This window comes from Alosa pseudoharengus, unplaced genomic scaffold, assembly GCF_046254945.1.
Source record: "Alosa pseudoharengus isolate Yale_2024_CS ecotype anadromous, Long Island Sound unplaced genomic scaffold, YU_APseudo_1.1 YU_APseudo_1.1_scf_5, whole genome shotgun sequence".
NCBI lineage: Eukaryota > Metazoa > Chordata > Actinopteri > Clupeiformes > Clupeidae > Alosa > Alosa pseudoharengus.
The window spans coordinates 42,718,140-42,741,173 of NW_027468837.1; the positions used below are offsets into that span (position 1 = coordinate 42,718,140).

General features: G+C 42.8%; 1 protein-coding gene across 1 annotated transcript in view; it reads left to right on the forward strand.

The window, feature by feature from the left end:
• Window positions 1-23,034, forward strand: part of mst1rb (macrophage stimulating 1 receptor b) — a 176,834-nt gene that overhangs the window by 78,857 nt on the left and 74,943 nt on the right. The window contains exons 9-11 of the mRNA XM_076268443.1: window positions 799-978; window positions 1,767-1,866; window positions 20,027-20,245. Of these exons, the coding sequence (XP_076124558.1) occupies window positions 799-978; window positions 1,767-1,866; window positions 20,027-20,245 (499 nt within the window). The remainder of the gene's footprint in view (window positions 1-798; window positions 979-1,766; window positions 1,867-20,026; window positions 20,246-23,034) is intronic.

Consider the following 23,034-nt stretch of genomic DNA (forward strand, 5'->3'; position numbering starts at 1 on the left):
ACTGTTCCCAACTGACTATAGCGCTGTGAACCGTTCCTGGCTGCGCCTGGCAATTCCGCCATCATAATAGCAATCCGCTATGGAACAAGCGTGCCTGTTGTTAAAGGGAATGTGAGATGACGCTCTGATTGGTTTATTGCACGTTACGCCCAAACCACACCCATGAGTAATGTAGCTACTACAGACCACCCCATTTTAGATTTGCGTCGGGCGCAACAGTCATGATCCCGCCGGTAAAATAGAAACAGCGCCCAAGATCCGCCCACAAAGCGATTTGTGCAAAGTCAATTGCGCTAAAGTGCAAGATAGAGCCCACAGTGTGTGTGTTTGTGTATGTGTGATATGTGTGTGTTTGTGTGTGTGTTTGTATGTGTGATATGTGTGTCAGGCTCTGCTTTCTCTCACACATAGAGTTTGTGCGTGTGTGTATGAGTGATATGTGTGTGTGATATGCGTGTGGGTGTGTGATATGCGTGTGTGTGTTTGTGTGTGTGTGATATGTGTGTGTTTATGTGTGTGTGTGTGTGTGTTTGTATGTGTGATATGTGTGTGTTTGTGTGTGTGATATGCGTGTGTGTGTGTGATATGTGTGTGTGTGTGTTATATGTGTGTTTGTGTGTGTGTGATATGTGTGTGTGTGATATGTGTGTCAGACTGCCTTCTCTCACACATGCAGTGTGTTTGCGGTTGGGGAGAACGTGTGGTCCATCGTGTGTGTGTGTGATTGCAGTGTGTTTGCGGTTGGGGAGAACGTGTGGTCCATCGCGTGTGTGTGTGTGTGTGTGTGTGTGTTTGCAGTGTGTTTGCGCTTGGGGAGAACGTGTGGTCCATCGTGTGTGTGTCCCAGCCGGTCAGTGAGGTGCGGGACGTGGTCCTGCGCGTCTACATTGATAAGTCGCACGTCCAGACCACCAAGATCTTTCGCTACAAGGAGACGCCCCAGATCACCGACGTCCGACCGGACTGCAGCTTCGATCGGTAAGACTGACCGTGTCCCGCCTGCCCAGGAGACCTGTGTGTGTGAGATGTGTGTGTGAGATGTGTGTGTGTGATATGTGTGTGTGATGTGTGTGTGATATGTGTGTGTCAGATGTTCGTGAGATGTGTGTGTGTGAGATGTGTGTGATATGTGTGTGTGAGATGTGAGTGATATGTGTGTGTAATATGTGTGTGTGTGTAAGATGTGCATGTGATATGTGTGTGAGATGCGTGTGTGATGTGTGTGTAAGATATGTGTGTAATATGTGTGTATGATATGTGTGTGTGAGATATGTGTGTGTGATATGTGTGTGTGTGATATGTGTGTGTGAGATGAGTGTGTGAGATGTGTGTGTGATAGGAGTGTGTGAGATGTGTGTGTGATGTGTGTGTGAGATGTGTGTAAACCAGAGTGGTGTGTGTGATGTTCATGTGTGATGTTGTTTATGTGTGATGTTGTTTATGTTGTTTATGTGTGATGTTGTTTATGTGTGGTGATATTCGGTGATGTTTATGTGTGATGTTGTTTATGTGTGATGTTGTTTATGTGTGGTGATATTCGGTGATGTTTATGTGTGATGTTGTTTATGTGTGATGTTGTTTATGTGTGATGTTGTTTATGTGTGGTGATATTCGGTGATGTTTATGTGTGATGTTGTTTATGTGTGATGTTGTTTATGTGTGGGGATATTCGGTGATGTGCATGTGTGATGTTGTTTATGTGTGATGTTGTTTATGTGTGGTGATATTCGGTGATGTGCATGTGTGATGGTTGTTTTCATCCTCAGTGGTTCCAGAATCACTATTGAAGGGTGGAATCTGGACTCTGTGTACCGCACCATCATCCACTTCAAGCCCAACGAGATCCACCTGAAGCCAGTTTCCATAGTAAGACTTCAATCACCTGTCTCACCTGAAGCCAGTTTCCATAGTAAGACTTCAATCACCTGTCTCACCTGAAGCCAGTTTCCATAGTAAGACTTCAATCACCTGAAGCCAGTTTCCATAGTAAGACTTCAATCACCTGTATCACCTGAAGCCAGTTTCCATAGTAAGACTTCAATCACCTGTCTCACCTGAAGCCAGTTTCCATAGTAAGACTTCAATCACCTGTCTCACCTGAGCCCAGTTTCCATTCTTTCACACAAGCTTACATCACAGACCACTTAAAGGTGCAGAGTTTTGGTTGATTTGACCATCAGTTAACTTTAAAACAGGCTTAATTTGGATAGACAATAGCAATATATCATAGGGGTAATTAACGTCAAAAAATCTAGACTGGAGTAACTCAACATTTGGCACCTCCGACATATTTAAGCAATAACCCCCCAGAGGTCGTAGGTTACACTAAATTTACCACAGCTAAGGGGCGTTATTAGGCACGACGTGCTAGCGGAGATGTTAGGCACGACGTGCTAGTGGAGATGTTAGGCATGATGTGCTAGCGGAGTTGTTAGGCACATCGTGCTAGCGGAGTTGTTAGGCACATCGTGCTAGCGGAGTTGTTAGGCACATCGTGCTAGCGGAGTTGTTAGGCATGATGTGCTAGCGGAGTTGTTAGGCACGACATGCTAGCGGAGTGCCTAAATGGCCCTTAGCTGTTGTAAATTCAGTGTAACCTATGGACACGAGTGGCTTATTGCTTTTTTAAAACTGTTACTACATATCTGGCAAGATTTAATAAAATAAAGGCACAGCTAGGGGTGGGCGATATATATCGTCTGCGATAATATCGTGATTGTTGTTTTGACGATGTGCAATTTGACATTATCGAGTATTTAAATTACTTATGGGGAAAAAACACTCGAAATCACACACTGAAGACTCATACATTCCCAGGAGGTGTATGCGGGAGAAGCCCCTGGCTGCAGCAGAGCAAGTGTCACGTGATCACTAGTAGGTCACAACACGCACGCCTAATGTTTATTTTGTGCAGCGAGAGTAGCCTACTTGGGATTTTATGCGGCTACTTTTGTCAAGTATCTGTTCAAGTAGCATTGATGAGACAGTCACGTTTTTTCCTACACGGTATTATATGGAGAGAAAACATTAGCCTTTGATATTTTAATAGTCAGTTGTAAACAAAGAACTATTCTCAAGTAACTCTTTTGTAAATGGACTGAAGTTCGCTGTAAGTATCTACGTTTACCGATTATGCTAACGTTAGCATCTCTATGGGATTTCTCATATACATTAGCCATAAGCTAACGCATTAGTTTCTATTCTGTAACTTGGAATGCTAGCCTCTTGGAAGGCTAGTGCTCTTAAACAAAACAAAGAAGGAAATAACTGATATGTACTCTGTTGGTCTGCTTAGTTTTACAGTGAATCCTATGTAAAGGTTTGAAAGGAACTTTAGCCTCAGACTTTCTCTTGGGAAACTGTTAGGCCTATTCATCTTCTCTAATGTAGCTGGCTAGACCATGTCATTGCCACACACCCAAGTGGGGGCAGAATTGGAAATGTGTCATAGAGTGACAATGCATTGGTTGATTTGGTTAAAAAGTCACAGGTTAGGTTATTGGTTATTATTGTAATGATGCTATTCATAAATAATTAGCGGTAAAGTAACTCAGACTTTAACAAAACATTTTTTTAAAGGATATCGACTAATTATCGTTATCGGCAAAATCACAAAAAATATCGATATTATTTTTTGTCCATATCGCCCACCCCTAGGCACAGCAACGAGAAATGTATGATTTATTCATAGATAATTATTCTTTCACCAAGAAATATATTTCCTCTATCTGAATGGTTGCCAAGCAATGTTGAGACGCAGCTACTTAAACTTTTGTATCAAGTTATGGTAGTGCAATAATATAGAATGAAATGCGGTCAAGGTGTATGTTTATGCTGCATTTTACAACGGCATCAACCGTGATTCAGCCAATCACAATCAAGGACCGGAACTATCAGTTTTATTAGCCTTCACATGCTATGGAAAACATTATATTTTCCATTTGTGAACTGGTATTTACCAGTGTGTTGTGTTCAAGTGCTTTTGTTGTCGTACTGTAGGGAAATGAAAGATGGACTCACAGATCCAGACCTGTTATTATTTGGGTAAAACAATTTTAGATTGCTTAATTCATCTGCTACAGCAAGAAGATGATTTATCAAAACTCAAACGGTAAATAAGTAAGGGATAATGTATAGAACGCTGGTCATTATTGGGAAAATAAGTCCCGACAGGGCGAACCGGTCTTGTTCCGCCCTGAAGGGACTTATTTTCCCCAATAATGACCGGCGTTCTATACATTATCCCGCTTATTACACAGCTACATGCCAAAACGAAACAATAAACTCCCCACGATGTGACTCTTTAGCCTACATAGCCTAGGCTATAGCCTATTTGTTACCGTTTCATCATGGTTTTGGTGAGAAACAAATAGTTCGCAACAGCACACGCTGAACTTTGGTTGTTCTGGATCATCTGAAGTGAATTCACTGCGCAGGCCCAGCCTGCGCAGTGAAACCACTTCAGATGATCCAGAACGCGGCGGCGCGCCTGGTCTACAACCAACCCAAGAGGGCACATGTTACCCCGCTACTCATCCAGCTACATTGGCTACCTATGGCGGCCCGCATCAAATTCAAGGCTCTAACGCAGGGGTGGGCAACTAATTTCCCCAAGGGGCCACATGACAAACTGGGACTGTTGAGGAGGGCCGGACCCAAAATACCGAACTCAAGTCTGAACTCAATTCTGTCCAATTCTATTCTGTTATTGTATAACATTAAGTAAATCATATGGTTTTGTTTACTACTCATAAGAACAGATGGAAATGTGAGGGAGACAATACAATATCTATATAATTAGGCTAGGCCATTAAAAAAATGTGAAGGAGTCAGTACAACCATAGGCCTGTGCCACCATTTCATCAACACTCAGCAATATTTCATCATTAAATCATTACCATCATTAAATTAACTCTATGCAGAATTAGACTATGAAAATGTGGAGCAGACAATAGTAGGCTGTCATTAGTTAATCAACATGCACAAAGAAAACTATTTTTAAAATGTAGGGTATGTTTTTGCTTTAACTTTATGCACAAAACTGTGATTGGTCAACTCACCCTGTGTGTTGAGCCGGCTGCTTCAAGCAACCTATGGGTAGTAGCATCATACTAGTTCGCTAACTTCGCTAACATAAGCTTTGCAAATAAACTCAGACATATTTTGGTTACAATGACGGGGTTATCCGAATGTAAACTGTCTATCTGCCAGTAACGTTTTGAAATTAACACTTCGTATCGCCAACAAACAGCAGGAGTTCGTTCTGACAACCTTTGCGGTGGTGAGCGACGCAGACATAAGAGACACAAAACTTTGAAAGGTTTACGCCGACTTAAAGCAACACCAAAGAAGTTTTCCTCTCCGGTCCCCCTACAGGTTGGAAGCGGAATTGTCCATTACCGCTGTCGTAAATAATTTAGTCTACTATCGCAGTCACACACACGTTATTTGTTTACCATCCAGAACCTGCTTTGGAAATAACGATGTCCAGTGACAAGGTATGTTGCATGATTTCATGAAAGTATGAAACGAAATAAAACAAAATAATGACATTGATTGCTGTTTTTATTTTTGTGTGAAACTGATGTAAATTTGAAACGGTGTAGCAATAGCCAGTTATGCTACGTTTACACAAGGATATATGGAAATAAAAACGTATTGCCTATCAGTTTAGCATGTAATAGCCATTTGCATTGTCTGTGAACATCTTTGTGTTATTGTAAAAGCTTCAGAGACCGTTTTAGTGGCTGCATTGCTACAGTATTATTGGAATAGTTGGCAAAATCTGCCCAGTTATCTTCTATGTTACTACTACGACTAAAGTTCTAAATTACGATTCATGCCTGCAAGTATTTCACCTTCATACAGTTACCATAATACGTTTGTAATTTATTTCAGGATTCCTCTACCTCATCTGATTTTACACCCTCAACCAGCGCAGGGGCAAGGCCAAAAAGCAGAGGGGGGAAGGGAAGCAGAAAAGTGAGAAGGGAGGACATTGACCCTGACAGTCAGAGAAGACTCCAAAATCTGCAGGAGAGGAGAAACACAGAAATCCAGACCCAGATCCAGTTACTGGGAGCGCAAGAAAAAGACCATATCCTCCAAAAGGTCATGTTGAGGCTCCCAGGACTGATGTTTGATGTGCTGGCCTTGCATGAAGACAGAGAGAGGCCAAGAGTACCTGATGGGGGTGGACTACACTGGTGTACCTGTACCAACTGCCGGGAAATGGACTCTGACCTGGAGAGGCTCTGCTGCCGCCAGGCCCCACAGAACTGCATTAGTAGGCTGGCCTACATGCAGTACTACATCCTGGATGAGGGTGTTCTGAGGCTAGCCCGGGGTTGAACAAAGACAATACAGACACACAGCCTACCGGCAATTTGTGCTATGGCAGCATGGTCGCCTTGGAGTTGGGAACAGAGTGGTGATTCCCAGCTGCTGTGTCTGGAGGATCAGGGAGACTTTTCCTGACCCAAGGGGTCAGTATACTGGTTTCAGGGTGCGCCGACTCATGTGAATGAGTATTGTAAATAATTTTCATTATGGTGTGATGTTATTTGTTATACTTCTAGTTTGCTTATTTTTTGAAAAATAAACAGAAAACACAGTGAGGATTTTTTTTTTATTTGCATACATAACTATTTACATAATACAGACACACACCCACCCCCCATCCCACCCACACACGCACACTCAGCGCTCACTGTGGGGGACACTCTCCCCACGCGTAACATGAGTCCGAACCAGTTCTGCGGTGGATGGTTGCGGTGTAGCGGCCAGCAAACCCAAGCGCCTAGGGTCATCGAGCCGGAGAGTCTGTCTCCTTGGAAGACCAGCTCCACTTCTCAGTCGGTGCCGAACAATGGCCCTCTGCAGGTCCGTAATGTACCCATAGTTCTTCTTCTCCTTCAGGCCATACACACTCCAGCATTTCGATTTCTTATTGTAGTAGCGCCTGTACCTGCAAAGGAGACACAGTTTGTACTATTGTCTTTGCAAATCTGACTATTAGGCATAAATGGTTTTCTATGGGAAAGCGTATAACACTTAGACTAAACACTTACATCTTTTGACCTTGTCTGTTGCGCGCGGGAAGGCGATGATTATGACTGTTGTAGTCGATCGCCGCCAGCAGGGTCCGTGTGCGGTACACTGCTGGACTGTAGGCAAACCGCTTTCCGGCGTACATCAGGATGTGATTCTGGAAATTCTCCAGATCCGCCGTAGTCCTGTAGGATGTGAGAAACAAACCAACTTGCTCTTTACCAGTTTCAGTAAGTGAAAGGATCACAGTCTATGGGAACCCTGTTTCATTTAGATAGCTGCTGTGCCAAGCTGACAGGCCAGCCAAGCAACCAGTACAGACATCAAGATTGGCATGTGTAAGACACTGCTTTACATACACAGTATAATTCCAAGAATTTATTTATTGTAATAGTCTTGGACAAAAATAAACTTACCTGAAGGTAATGAACTTCCCCACATCCTTCAACCACCGCTTGTCCAATACAATGGCTGTGAGAGCCTGGTGAGCTGCTGAACCTGTAACAATTCATATTGTGAATAGGCTGATGGTACATGCATATTCAGACATATTACATGACAATCACAATACAATTACCTTGTTTTATCCAAGGTTTCTCCTGGGTTCTGTCTCCTAGAGGTTCATGCTCACAGCATCCCGTTGACCATGTGTGCTGGTTGCGGACATGATGCAGGAGTGCATGCCACTTCAGCTAAAAAAAATAATAAAAAAAACACACACACACACATACCATGTCATCTCTCCCACCTTTTTCACACCCCAAAACATTGGTTGTGTTTACAATTTTGCAATTCACATAAACCTACCTTGAACTGTTCCTCAGAAGAGGCTTGCTTGGCACAATACCAGAAGTGGTTTACAATGTCCTTTATCCAAGGCAGGAGGTCTGACTGGTCCCTCACTGTACCAGCCTGAAAAAAAGATGTACATGTTACATAGCCACAGCATGAACAGCTTCAACTATCCAATGAGGGTGTGAAAAAATGGCATACCCGTCGGATCTTCTTCCCCAAATTCTTGGCTGCATGCCAAATATCGAGGGAATGCTTCAGACCCTGTGCCTTGTATTTGCCACGTTCAGGATCTAAGAAATAGTAGTCATTACAATCAGACATACCAACATGAACAACAGGAATCTAAAGACCACATTTGTCAAAACCACACATTGTCCTTACTGAGCAATGCTGAGATTTGAGGATGTGCGTCGGTGACCACCTCGGTAACATGGATCTCTGGAAGAAGTGCATCCATTGTCCTAATGAAGCACTCCTTCTCCATGATCACCGAATTTCTGTTCGTCTCCCGCTTGTCGACAGAGACAATATGCACAATGTCACGAGAGTCTTGCTCTATAGTCGTGTACGTGCAATATTGTGCAGTGGCCTGTAGAATGAGAAGAAAGTTTATTGTGTGTGAACTATATGCACCATAACCAACTATGTCACATGAGCATGTGCCCCCCCCCCCCCCCCCACACACACACACACACAATACCTGGAGAATCCATTCTGCCATCACCTAAGGAGTAAACAAAACAAAAAAAACAATGTTACAAAGGTTAGTGTTATTGACTTTCACAGCAAGTCAAAGGCATGTCGCTGTAATCAAAGATGAAGTAAGGAGTCTCACCTAGGACAACAACTTCATCCTTCTCCTTCAAACGGGTTAGAACATCAGCTCTAATCTTTTTCCAGAACTGTTCAACTGGTTCAATGCAATAGGCGTCTTGAATCTTGAAAAAGGTAGGCTCAGCCACCATCCCCATTTGCATGAACTTGAACAGAAAGGCAATCTTCCTGTAATTGTTCCCGGAGAGCAGTATGTTGATGGCCAGCATGAAATCACCTCCCTGCATGCCGTACTTCAACAAGGGCTGCGAATTCCACCGCCACAAAGGGTGTCCAAAGGGACATAGCTGTATTAGTGGAGGGGTAAACAAAAAAATACCCCAGAATGAGTGACCATCATAAATAAAGACAGGATGTCAAATCTTGGTTAGACTAACTACGACAAGTTGTTTAACCTGACAAATTCTCTGAAAACAGCATTCCATAACAGTTTGGTGCTGCCAGTAATGGCCCAAGCGTTTACACCTTCATAAGCCAAAACCAGCTTCTTTTCAGACAGCCCCCCTCCCCCAAGCAGGGTCATTGTGTTGTTCCAACACTAGTCTCAACCACATTTGCCAATACCATTGTGCAGATAATGGGAGATTACTGACAAAGTGAAAAACTTTCCATATGAAGACAACAAATTCTTGCTAATTGCAGTTTGACAAAGCATTACACACTTCACACAGTAGTAGAACATAACTGCCAAATGGAGCTGGGGGATGTTCTTTCCAGATTATAGTGTAGCACATGTACCTAATTAGAGAAGTTACAAGACTTACCCATTCCAAGATGACGCCAGTTCCCCTAGGTTTCAGGGTCACCTGAAATGGTGGTCCTGCAGCGCATGCTGTCCCTGTAACCTTGTTGAAGTTGCTGCACCTCTGTATAGGCAACTGGAGGTAGGTGGCCAGCGTCTTTAGGTTTTCATTATAAACAATACTGGCACTCTTGCCAACCAGGTCATCTTCACAATCAACCTTGTGTGAGTCTGGAATATCGCTCACATCATCTTCTGGGGCAGTAGGCATCGCAACATCAAGCACGGCCTCATCCAGGCTGATCTCGTGCAGCTGTTCAATGTCAGCTGCACCTCCAGGACTGCAGATAGATAAAAAAACAAACATGGATTCCTGGACTAGTTAGTAACTACCATCACTGTAACTACTGTTCTCGCTCTAAATGCAATACACAACATACCGTATCTGAAGAAAAGGGATATCATCTTCCTCAGAACTGTCCCCATCTTCACAGAACCTTGGGTTAGTCCACTGCTCATCCATGTCAATGCTGCACATATGATCAGATAGATAGTTAGCCAGATAGCCAGACTTGAACATTCATGAAATAGAGAGAAAATAGAAAGAAAAAAAATCATGAGCAAGTCTTACGTGCTATTTCTCAAATCGTTCCTTGCTTCTTCATCTGGAGAGTCACATTCCTCCTCTGCAATACTCATAGAGTGCATGCTGCAAGTAGTAGAAATAAACGATTGAAAAAGAATGTTCAGTAAACCAGTACAGTCTACAAACCATCGTGTCATTGTATGAGGCAGACCCACCTGGCTTCTAACACACCCACTTCTTGTGTGTCCAGCGGTTGTACATCTTGGACTGTGAAGTCATCCCTAAACAACAAAAGAAAATTGATTATGAGCAAAAATCGTAAAGATCTGCAAAGCAGACTGAAAAACGATAGTTCTAGTCCTGAAAAAAATACGCTACCTATGGTCAGACTCCTCAGTAACGCTAGACACCGGCAGCTGTGGTGGTTGTTTGTGTGTGGCTTTGCTAGGTGTCGATGTTACTTGCCGTGTTTGGTAGCTGAGGGAAAAAAGAGATAAAGTCGGCATGTTTAGTATCTGTAAACCTCACAACACTAACGTGCATGACATGCTTGCACACTCACATTTTCACTCCGAGAAGTCGCAAACATAAGTTTCCCAGTCAAATATCCTCCATCGCCAAAAATCAACTCACAACCTCACTAACGCTAGCATGCTAGCAATCATAAACACTAAACATAAACTAAGAATGAACAACTTTGGGAACGACAGAACATTTGGGGTGATTTTGGCAGTTATTGTTATCCTTCACGGCATTCAACTCAGAACAGCAGCGGCAGAAAAACGCCTTATAAACACAAACTTACGTGCTTAGCGATAGTTAGCAAGATAGCTAACGCCTTAGCTAACATTGAGCCAGTCGATATATAAAACAATCTACAATGTAACGTTATTGTACACAGATCTATGCACACCGTTGGTGAAAAAATGATTATTACTTACAAGTCCAGCAGCAACAAAGCCAAGTCACCATCAGTACTGCATCTTGTAGCCTCCTTCAGCTCTCGCCAACGAGTGTAAGCTGGTCCAATATTCACTCTAGTTCGAGCTCTTTCTCTATCATGCTCCCGTTTTCTTTCCTTCGCCTCCTCCGACAAACCCTTCCTTTTCCTTGCAGGCTCCGTCATGATGATAATTGAAAAGCTACCTGGCTGCTAGGTATCTACCATTTATATGTACCTGCCGAGTATGCTCCACCCAGAGCCTTGCAGGATGCTCCACCTATCGGCTTTTGTAACGCTTGCCGTAAAGCAGGTCACATTTGTAGTCTCATTCGGACTACAAAACGCTACCCGACGACCCAAACTTACATAGTGCGGTTATAGCCGATAGAGGGCCGCAGAGCGAATGCGGAAGTGCCGTTTCACCCTGTTATGAGTTGATGAACCACTGAAACGAGTTTGGAAACATTATTTTAAGGTACAAAAAACTCTTTGGTGTTGCTTTAAAGGCAACTGCATTGTGTCGACGCAGAAGCATTTATTCTATTCACCAGCAAATCAGTGAGGGTGTTTACGTCGTATGCATCCACGCACAAATGTATGGGCGTACAAATAGCAGTCGCTTTCAAAATAAAAAACAACAATATTGATTTGCATGCATTATCTCTATGCTAGGCTCTTGACTATTGTTCTTTCACGGACCTTAGGCGGGCCGGTCAGGGAAAGCCCACGGGCCGGATGTGGCCCATGTATGCTCTAACGCTTGCCTACAAAGTAGTCTCCGGTTCTGCTCCCACCTACTTGAATGCCCTCTTACAGACATACGCTACCTCCAGACCGCTGCGCTCCTCAGACGAACGACGTCTAGCTCTACCTCCGGTACGCTCAGGCCAATCCAAACTTTTCTCATCTGTTGTTCCTCGTTGGTGGAACACACTGCCAGTTCCTACAAGGGCAGGGACATCCCTCTCCATTTTCAAAAAACTCCTAAAGACCCAGCTCTTTAGAGAACATCTCCTCTCATAGCAACACTCACAACAAGTCTTGCTGATCCTAGCACTCACCAGCCGTCTTAAACTGACACGTAACTGTTAAAAACAGCACTCACTGATGCACTTATTCTTACTGTACTCTAATGTTTTTTTAAATTGTCCTAATATTGTTGAGAATTGCTCTATAACTTAAACTGTTTACCATGTTGTTAGTCGCTTTGGTTAAAAATGCGTCAGCCAAATGTAATGTAATGTAAATGTAATGTAACTTGAATCAAACATTCTTTAGAACACAGCTGATCAACCGTCTGCTTTCACTTTTGAATGAAGTTCCAGTCCTTGCGCAGCATATGAAAGACGTAAATTAGAAGCACAAAGCCCATTTTCCTTGACAGCGGTCTGTTATACTTAGCAACGGTCTGTTATTGAGAATTAGCAGACCACTGAACGTTGGGAAGGCCCATTCAAGTGAATGGAGCATTCTGCAGCACTCTGAAGAGCCCTGTAATAATATGCTGTATATTTTCTAGATCATGAATAGTTAATAGAGCTACTAGAGCTAGTATTTCTGTTTTAGCTGCATACGCTAGGTCTACCCTTAGCATAGCTGCATACGCTAGGTCTACCCTTAGCATAGCTACATATGCTAGGTCTACCCTGATGTGAAGCATAGCTGCATACGCTAGGTCTACCCTTATGTGAAGCATAGCTACATACGCTAGGTCTACCCTTATGTGAAGTAGGGATCGACCGATATGGTTTTTTCAGGGCCGATACCGATATCAATTATTACCAAAACAGGAGGCCGATAACCGATATGTAAAACCGATATGTCAGTTGTCAAAAAGGGGGGTAGATAGTAAAGGCTATATGCTGCAAACAATTAATTAAAAATAATTTAATTATGCAAACTTTTCTTTCTTCTTTTGATACACAATTGTCTATCAACTTGCATCACTTTGCAAGTGTAAATCCTGTGTATCATGTTAATCCAAGAGCTGAGTGATAGCAATTATTTTCATAGAGTAGGCCTGCACAATGGGCTATGTGCTTATTAAGGGACCTGTCACAAAGAGGATGCTTTGCCATCGTGTGTGTGAGTGCACGATAGGGAGAGGAAGAGGTGCATGCGTGATGGCAAGTGTTACAGTTGAATAGTTTAACAAAACAGTTTTTAAATAGTTCTTAGGCTATTTAAGCATGCAATTTGTGTCCATAAGCTACACTTTTGAGAGCCTAAAAGACACGTTAATAGCCAGCTCAGGACGCGATTTTGTTCAGGTCGGATTAAATTACGGTTGGCCCTGGGTGCATGTAGTCTTTTCTGACAGTCCGTTTCAAAAAGGAGCAATTAGACTTTTTGACGTTCGCTATCGCATAATTTAGGACTTATCTGTACTATGTCCGCCGAGGTGTCCAGTTAGTCACAATTAACGAACGAGGTGGAGGCAGAGAACTCCCGACGCGCAGCACCCGAGTTTGTGGGCTAACTAGTAAACAGCATCAGTAACGGGCATCAATCGGGAATTCGCTAAATGAAGGAAGTGGGTGCTTTACTTATTGATCCAGATCAAAGAGACAAAAGCTTACAAAGTGGTGTTTTTGTAACTTCAGTGTAGATGATTGTGATTCACTGCAACTTCAGCAATGTAGGCTACCTTCCTTACCTTCGAAAAATAGCTCCGTAGGCTACAGCTGAAGCCCAGTCTGCCTCAGTGAGAATCCTAAACTTTGTCTGTATTCAGTCTTCAATCCTGATTGGCTGCATTCGTGCTAACTAACAAATCAGACGGTGTAGTGGGCGGGACAATGCTCTTGACCACAGAGTAGCAAATGCAGGGAGTGAGAGACGCTTTACAGACAAAGTAGCGCGTTTCATTCGTTATCCATTTCATTATCGGCTTATCGGTGGAAAAAATGACCGATACCGATTATTATAAAAATGCTAAATATCGGCCCTAATAATCGGCCAGGCCGATAATTGGTCTACCCCTAATGTGAAGCATAGCTGCATACGCTAGGTCTACCCTTAGCATAGCTGCATACGCTAGGTCTACCCTTATGTGAATCATAGCTGCATACGCTAGCTAGGTCTACCCTAATGTGAAGCATAGCTGCATACGCTAGGTCTACCCTGATGTGAAGCATAGCTGCATACGCTAGGTCTACCCTGATGTGAAGCATAGCTGCATACGCTAGGTCTACCCTTAGCATAGCTGCATACGCTAGGTCTACCCTAATGTGAAGCATAGCTGCATACGCTAGGTCTACCCTGATGTGAATCATAGCTGCATACGCTAGGTCTACCCTGATGTGAAGCATAGCTGCATACGCTAGGTCTACCCTTAGCATAGCTGCATACGCTAGGTCTACCCTAATGTGAAGCATAGCTGCATACGCTAGGTCTACCCTGATGTGAATCATAGCTGCATACGCTAGGTCTACCCTTAGCATAGCTGCATACGCTAGGTCTACCCTGATGTGAGGCATAGCTGCGTACGCTAGGTCTACCCTGATGTGAAGCATAGCTGCATACGCTAGGTCTACCCTTAGCATAGCTACATACGCTAAGTCTACCCTAATTTGAAGCATAGCTGCATACCAGACGAGGCTCCTTCATTGAGGAAAGGGAGGAACACCCTCCCTAAAATTTCAGAGAAAAATAAAAAATATATAAAGTGAATTACTATTCTGATAAATTACTGTTAATATATTACTATTTGAACACTTTACATGAACAAAATTGTTCCCCTAGGTCAAAATGCCAACAGCACCCCCTATCGCAATTGAAAATTACTGTATGGAGGAGCTTCCTCCTCAAGCCCCTCATTGAAGTCCATTATAAACGCCTCGGATCCCCACCGTCTCGTGAATCACGTCGTTTTCAATGGCCAAGGGAGGTAGCTCCTCCGTACAGTAATTTTCAATTGCGATAGGGGGTGCTGTTTTTAGTGGCAACGGTGAACTAATGAGCAGCTAGCTGCTCTGCAAGCAAGAACGTTATCTGCAGTCATACAACTAAGAATCTTGTGTTGAACGGAAAGCTTGTTTTTTTGCTCCTGAAATAAACAGTACAATGGAATCAGAGGACAAAGTCCATCTTTTATACATTCAAATACAGTGCAAAAGTTCGGATCAAAGCAGGAAGACCAGATCCAAAAATTAAGGATGGTAAGGCTAGTGTGGGCTTCTGAATGCTACGTAGGCTAGTATGACAAATAGCCTCGTGACTAACTGGTAACGTTAGCACTGGTCTGTCACAAACGTGGACAGTTCAGGGATTTGGTGATAAAAACATTTTCGGATAGTTATGCGTTGTTATAATCATCCAAGTTATGCCTCAACTAAACAATTGTTAAATGATGTTCTTGTTGTTAATATGCTCTTGTTTTCACCGTTCTAACTGTATCTTTGGATGGTTACATTGTTAATGAATGTTTCAGACAATGATGCATTCCTTTAATGGCGTCTTCAATAACATTTGCCTTTCGATTATAAATTCCCACTTAGCTATTACAACCTGTCTTTAAATAATAGCAATTTGGCTTTAAAAAAAATTAGCATGTTACAAATAACCACTTTTAAGGTATATTTTTAATGGTCAATAGTTACATGGTTTTATAAAACAAGTGTCTATTTTTAGTATTATAGACTTTTTTGCAAATGTATTACATTGAGCAAAACCTCCAGACTTTTCATAATTTTGCACATCAGGAAAACAGTGTTTCATAACTAGACCTACATATCTTCCCTGACTTCCCAGACCTAAATTTACATTTATTTACATTTGCATTTATTAATTTAGCACTATTATCCAAAGTGACTTGTATATTTAAATTATATTAAGTCTATTGTCCCTGGAAGAGTTTGGGGTTAAGTGCCTTGCTCAAATGCACAATGGTGGAAGCCAAGAATTGAACCCACAACTTTTCTGGCTACTGCATGCTAGCCTAGCTCCTTAGGTCAGACCCCCCCCTAAGAATGTCAGAACAGCATTTCTGTCAGAACTATTTTAGTCAAGAAACACAAGAGAAGATTCTGAATGAAATTTCTTTATTGTAAATTATGAATTACATTTGGCGGTATAGCTCTGTTCGGAGGAACCCCCCTATTTCCATAGAACCATGAAAAAGCATTAAGTCAGGGGGCAGCAGCAATTTAGGGAATTCTCACCCCAGCAGGACAGGGAGAGATAAATATTCCCCCCCATGAACAGAGCCAAGCAACGTGACAAGAGAACATGCCACATCATACACGACAAGGTGGAGCAGGGGAGGCGGTGGGTAGCAAAAACCGAGCAGTATATGGTTGAGAGGAAGTGGGTAGAATTTAAAAGGCGTGCCAAAGCTGTGAGGCCAATCGCTAGGGAAGAAAGATAATCGGCTGAGGGGATGCACCTGGATCAATTAGGAATGAATGAGATGAAGGGGAGGGCGGCAAGCTTCTTGACTACCATGGCCTGGCCAGAACTGACCTTAACACTTTAATTTATTGCCAGTTAAAATGCTACATTGTACATTCTGCTGCTATAAATGTGTCTGGGTAGGTGGCCCATATACTCGTTCACATATGCCACCAACACTATCACAAACTTACATTTGCCACTAACACCAATCAAGCGGACATTTCTTCCTCCGTTATTTTTTTAACCACCGGCCGCCACTGCTGCATACGCTAGGTCTACCCTTATGTGAAGCATAGCTACTAGGCTAATCATTTTGAAAAGGTCCAAGGATATCTCATCTCAGCAACTCGTGCATCAAAATATTCTACGAGCTGCCCAGTGGAAAATACCACATGACGGGGTGTTCATGTGCATTTTCCATGTCGGCTTTAGGTATTTACCATAATTACCATAGCATGTGAAGGCTCCATTAGAATTAGTATTAAAAGACATTATAGCTTGTTGTAGTTACCAAAATGATAGCCAATGAGCCAGAAGTGAACACACATGGATGGCTATTAAAACGGTTATACAAATGAACATGCTAAAATACTTTTATAACCCTTGAGCTCCTTACTGTGTGATTTCAATGGCGAAGCAGCGTTTGTTTGCACCTCCAACAGCATGGTTACCTGGTTACCGCCCAAACAGCATGGCGTACCTGGTTACCTCCAACAGCATGGCGTACCTGGTTACCGCCCAAACAGCATGGTTACCTGGTTACCGCCCAAACAGCATGGCGTACCTGGTTACTGCCAAAAAATGCCCTCAAATGCCCGTATGTTTGTGTGAAAGAATAGTAACACTTTCCATAGTAATGCCTTAATCATCTATCTCACCTGAAGCCAGTTTCCATAGTAACACCTCAATCATCTACCTCAGTTGAAGCCAGTTTCCATAGGAACAGCTCAATAACCTACTTCACCACAGGTGGATTGTGTGTGATACGTGAAGCATAGCTGCATACGCTAGGTCTACCCTGATGTGAAGCATAGCTGCATACACTAGGTCTACCCTGATGTGAAGCATAGCTGCATACACTAGGTCTACCCTGATGTGAAGCATAGCTGCATACGCTAGGTCTAGCCTTATGTGAAGCATAGCTGCATACACTAGGTCTACCCTTATGTGAAGCATAGCTGCATACACTAGGTCTACCCTGATGTGAAGCATAGCTGCATACGCTAGGTCTAGCCTTATGTAAAGCATAGCTGCATACACTAGGTCTACCCTGATGTGAAGCATAGCTGCATACGCTAGGTCTAGCCTTATGTGAAGCATAGCTGCATACACTAGGTCTACCCTTATGTGAAGCATAGCTGCATACACTAGGTCTAGCCTTATGTGAAGCATAGCTGCATACGCTAGGTCTAGCCTTATGTGAAGCATAGCTGCATACGCTAGGTCTACCCTGATGTGAAGCATAGCTGCATACGCTAGGTCTACCCTTATGTGAAGCATAGCTGCATACGCTAGCTAGGTCTACCCTGATGTGAAGCATAGCTGCATACGCTAGGTCTACCCTTATGTGAAGCATAGCTGCATACGCTAGGTCTACCCTGATGTGAAGCATAGCTGCATACACTAGGTCTAGCCTTATGTGAAGCATAGCTGCATACACTAGGTCTAGCCTTATGTGAAGCATAGCTGCATACACTAGGTCTACTAAATGTTTTTGTCATCTGGTGTCAACGGGCTCCGTCTGGCATTTTTTGTCTTATTGTCTTTTTTTTTTTTTTTGTCAATGTATTGTATGTGGAGTGCTTTGGGTTGCACTTTGTGCATGTTAAATGCGCTATACTAAATAAAACTGACTTGACTTGACTACCCTTATGTGAAGCATAGCTGCATACGCTAGGTGCATACGCATACTGCATACGCTAGGTCTACCCTTATGTGAAGCATAGCTGCATACGCTAGGTCTACCCTGATGTGAAGCATAGCTGCATACGCTAGGTCTACCCTGATGTGAAGCATAGCTGCATACGCTAGGTCTACCCTGATGTGAAGCATAGCTGCATACCAGGGTTTCCGTTGTCCGGTAATTACCGGACATTGGCCGGAAAAAAAATGAAATGTCCGACAAAATTAAATCTCTCCGGTCAAATTGTCCGATTGAAATTGGCTAATAATCCCGTCCCCTAACGCAATCTGAATTTGAGAATAAGCCTTAATATGTAGGCCTAAACCTATATTATACGTCCTCTGGCTATGTTTTTAAATGAACAGGCTCTACCGTTTGAACGTTATTAAACAACACGCATAACCTATGCTGCATTTCAAATAGGAAGCGCACGCTTAAAACGTCCATGTTAAACAACGAACAAATGAGAGGCGGTTCAAACATGGCCAGGCCCAGGCAGACTAGCCTTAAATGTTTTTTCAGAGGCCAGACGCGATGGATGATGATAAATTGGTAACGTCTGAAGCCTCAGATGTCCGGTCAACTCCACCACCACCAGATAAAAAGCAGAAGTGTCGGGCGTATCTGTCGGAGTTGCGGGGGGTGCGGCCGCTCCAAGACACTGTCATTCTCCGTGTACATTGGACATGCAAAGTGTTCTTTACCCAAAGCATACAGTAGGTTTATGCGTTCATGCGTATGTCTATGATCTGCATGGTTAGGGCCTCCTCGACGAGGCGATTACTGGTCCGCGGATAATTTCTGGCACAATTAAACGGTATCATTGAACCGCGGCCGAAAGAAAAAGAAACTAAACATTTCCCAGAATAGGAAACATTTCTTAATTTATTGTTATAAAATAAAGAGGCATAGCATTAGGGGGTAGTGGTGTGAGCGCTCATTCTTGTGCACATCTGTGCAAGTTAAACAGTCACCACTGAGATAACGTGGGTAGCAGCAACAAACAATGTAGCCTTTTTAAAACAACGAACGATGCGGACTCTTGCTGTCCATGAAAAGATACTGGCTAGATCCTGTTAGGCATGTTTAAGTTAGTCTAATGAACATGTTGCATTCTATACAGATTATGTAATTCTTTAAGCTACATAGCCTGTCTCCAGTTTTCCTCAATTTGACTAATTAAGAAGGGATAATAGGATATTTGACCGGCATTTCATCAAAATGTCCGGAAAACGAAACCTCTGCCGGTCACTTTGACCGGCACCATTTTTTTCTAGCGGAAACTCTGCTGCATACGCTAGGTCTACCCTGATGTGAAGCATAGCTGCATACGCTAGGTCTACCCTTATGTGAATCATAGCTGCATACGCTAGGTCTACCCTGATGTGAAGCATAGCTGCATACGTTAGATAGGTCCAGCTCAACAGTAGTAACAGCTAGTAACAGCTCAATAACCTACTTCACCACAGGTGGATTGTGTGTGTGTGTGTGTGTGTGTGTGTGTGTGTGCAGTGATAGCATAGTTGCTAAGGAGCTGGGCTAGCATACAGTAGCCTGTAAAGTTGTGGGTTCAATCCCCACCTTCCACCGTTGTGCCCTTGAGCACTTAACCCTGAGTTGTTCCGGCAACGATGGCCCTTGAGCACACAGTGGTGAGGTGTGTATATTGGGATACTTTGGATAAAAGCCTCTGCTGAACAAAAAAATTTATATGTAAATGTATGTGTGTGCGTGCGTGTGGTGCGCATGCGTGTGTGTGTGTGTGTGTGTTTTGCTAAGGAGTGTCTGGGTAAGGCACAGCCAACGCAGATGGAGTGTGTGACACCAGAGTTTCCGCATGACGAGTCGGAGTCGGGCGAGCTGACCCTTGACATGGATGGAGCCCGCGGGCTCTGGAGGGGAGACTTCCACTACCACCCGTACGGCAGCCCCATCCCCTTCGAGACCGAGGGCCACATCCTGCGCCTCTACCCCGGCCTGGACGAGGTCTCCCTGCATGTGAGTGAGGGGGGGGGGGGTTCTCATCTCAGGGGTGGGGGGGGTTATCATCTCGGGGGTTTATCATCTCAGGGGATGAAGTTATCACCCCAGGGGAGGGGTTATCACTTCAGGGTCATCATGTAAGTGGGGGGGGTCATGCTTGTTGATTAGATTACAGTTTTTCTTGATTGCTTTGATGCAACAGTCAACAGTCCACATTAACAACAGTTAACACACATAGTAGGGGGGCCTATGTGTCTAATTTGGGGGCTTGTGGGATTCGCATGTTAATTTTTGGAGAGTATTATTTCTTTGTTCTAGGGGTTCTCAATTCTCAATTTTTTTTAAGGTTTTGAAGGACCCAAATAAAAGGTCAAATTCAGAAAAGGTTAAATTTGGTGTTTTGTCCATAAACCTCATATTGCTGGTATTATAGCATAGGGTTTGGTGCCAAAAAGCAAAGATATTCTACAAGATAGTGTGCAAAAGTGGAACACATATACAATACAACATTATAAAACATTTTTAGGCTGATAATTGATCTCTTAAAATTGATCGCTTGAGTGTAGGCCTAGCCTGCTCTGCCAGTTCTTGTCTACACCCATTCAGAGCACTAAGTGCAGAGATTTTAGATTTTAGAATATCGAATAACCTGAAGCACATAGTGCTTTGTTCTTCATGGTTGGCGATATAGTGACCTTCTAGCCTTCTACATTTGAGCAAGCACATTTTCATAGTTCATGGTGGCACAGTCTAGTTAGATTATATTCTGAGGTGTGTCTTTCTGTTAGTCAGGTGATGGCACACATATTCTAAAAGAAACAGATTTGGGGCTATGTATCCAGTGGCAGATATGTGTGGACTGGTGAATGACACATCACTAGAGACATATGCCAAATTTCTTTTTTTTGTCCATGAGAGAGTATGGAGATTGGTGATCACAGATCAGCCAACGATTACAATGTTACAGTGCAGTTATTTTACAACAGAATAAAGCAGTTTGGCACAGGAACTGCTACAAATCCACCTGGAACAGTGAGCATCTGCAGCATACTAAGATTCACTACTAGAAATCATGTGAAGCAGGCAGAAAAGACATGGTAGACCATCTTCTGAACCTGCAGCAACACCTCCAACTGCATCAAGTCCATCTAGAGGGACTTTGTACTCTTGTTCAGCAGCAACTGCTGGCAGCATAGATAAGTGCTTCTTCTGTCAGAAGCAGACAAAAGAGCGTCTTCATGAGGTGTCCTCTTTCAATGCAGGCAACCAACCAAGATATATAAGTAATATTTTGAAGTCAATTACCTTTAACAGGTAGCCAGTCTAGAGATGCTAGGATGGGGGAAATACGTTCATATTTTTTGTGTGTGTGAGCAGCTGCATTTTGTATAAGCTGTAAGCTCTTTAGACAGGTATTATTACAGCCAGCGTAATAGCATTGCAATAGTCTATCCTTGAGGTGACAAAAGCATGGATTAATTTCTCGGCATCTGGTAAGGATAAGGACTTCCTTATCTTTGAAATGTTCCTTAAATGGTAAAATGACGTTTTGGTGATCTTTGGTTTTATGTGATTATTTAGTGCTAGGTGCTGGTCAATTATAACTCCTAGGTTTTTAACTTGTGGATGAGGTCAGTGGAAGATCACTATATGTAGCCTGTGATGTGGATAGGATATCCCTCATATTTTCAGAACCTAAAACCTTGACTTCTGTTTTATCTGAGTTCAAAAGCAGGAAATTATTCGTCATCCATGTCTTTATATCTCTTATACATGTGTCAAGTTTGGCTAACAGGTTGGGTTAATTCATCAGGTTTTATGGAGAGGTATAGTTGTGTATCATCTGCTAAACAACAGGGGCCCCAGTACTGAGCTTTGAGGCACTCCATATTTTACCATAATCTGGGTAGATGGTTTATTATGGACCTGTACAAATTGTTGACGGTTAGGAAGGTATGATCTAAACCAAGCGAGTGCTGAGTCTGATGCCTATCAAATTTTCAAGCCTAAGTAGTATGTCATGGTCTATGGTGTCAAAGGCAGCGCTGAGGTCCAGAAGGACCAGTATTGATACAAGGCTAGGTTTTTTGAGGGAGGGCTTAATAACAGATGTCTTAAACGACTGCGATACATGCCCTAAAAGCATTGAATTATTTATAATCAAGAGCAAAACATTATCCAGGAAGGGGAGAGCAGTCTTAAGAAGGTGTGTAAGAATAGGGCCTAGTAGACTAGTTGTAGATTTTGATGAGGAAATTGTGGAGGTGAGATCTAATATGTTGTGTATATGTAAATGAATTAAATGTTGTTCGAGGTCTCATCTGTGATTCTGTTATGTTTTTGCTATCTTTCAGCAATGGAGTATGTGTATTTGGTGAAACTGATTGGTTATTGATCTTATATTGATCCCCCTGACTAACAGGCCGAAACAGTGGCACTCATGGTCAAAATGACACACTTTGCCTGCAAAAGACAACACTCTCAAAACATTTAAAACACACAGCAAAAGCAGATTTTGCCATCAAACAACATAACTTGTTGTCAAATCACTGTTCACTTTCAATCAATCATTACACTGTCCAACAAAATGCAAAACACCACTCTCAAAATGAGGAGTTTCATCGTTCATGTCTGTGCCATTTCTTCTCATTTTTCTGGTATCAGAAAAACTATGGAATGACAAAATGTATTAAATAAAAATGAATTGTATTCATTCCTCCCAAGATGTAACTACCATTGACATGTAGGACCTACAGTAAGCACCTGGACAAGACACATTTCATACAATTTCAATTTCAATTTAT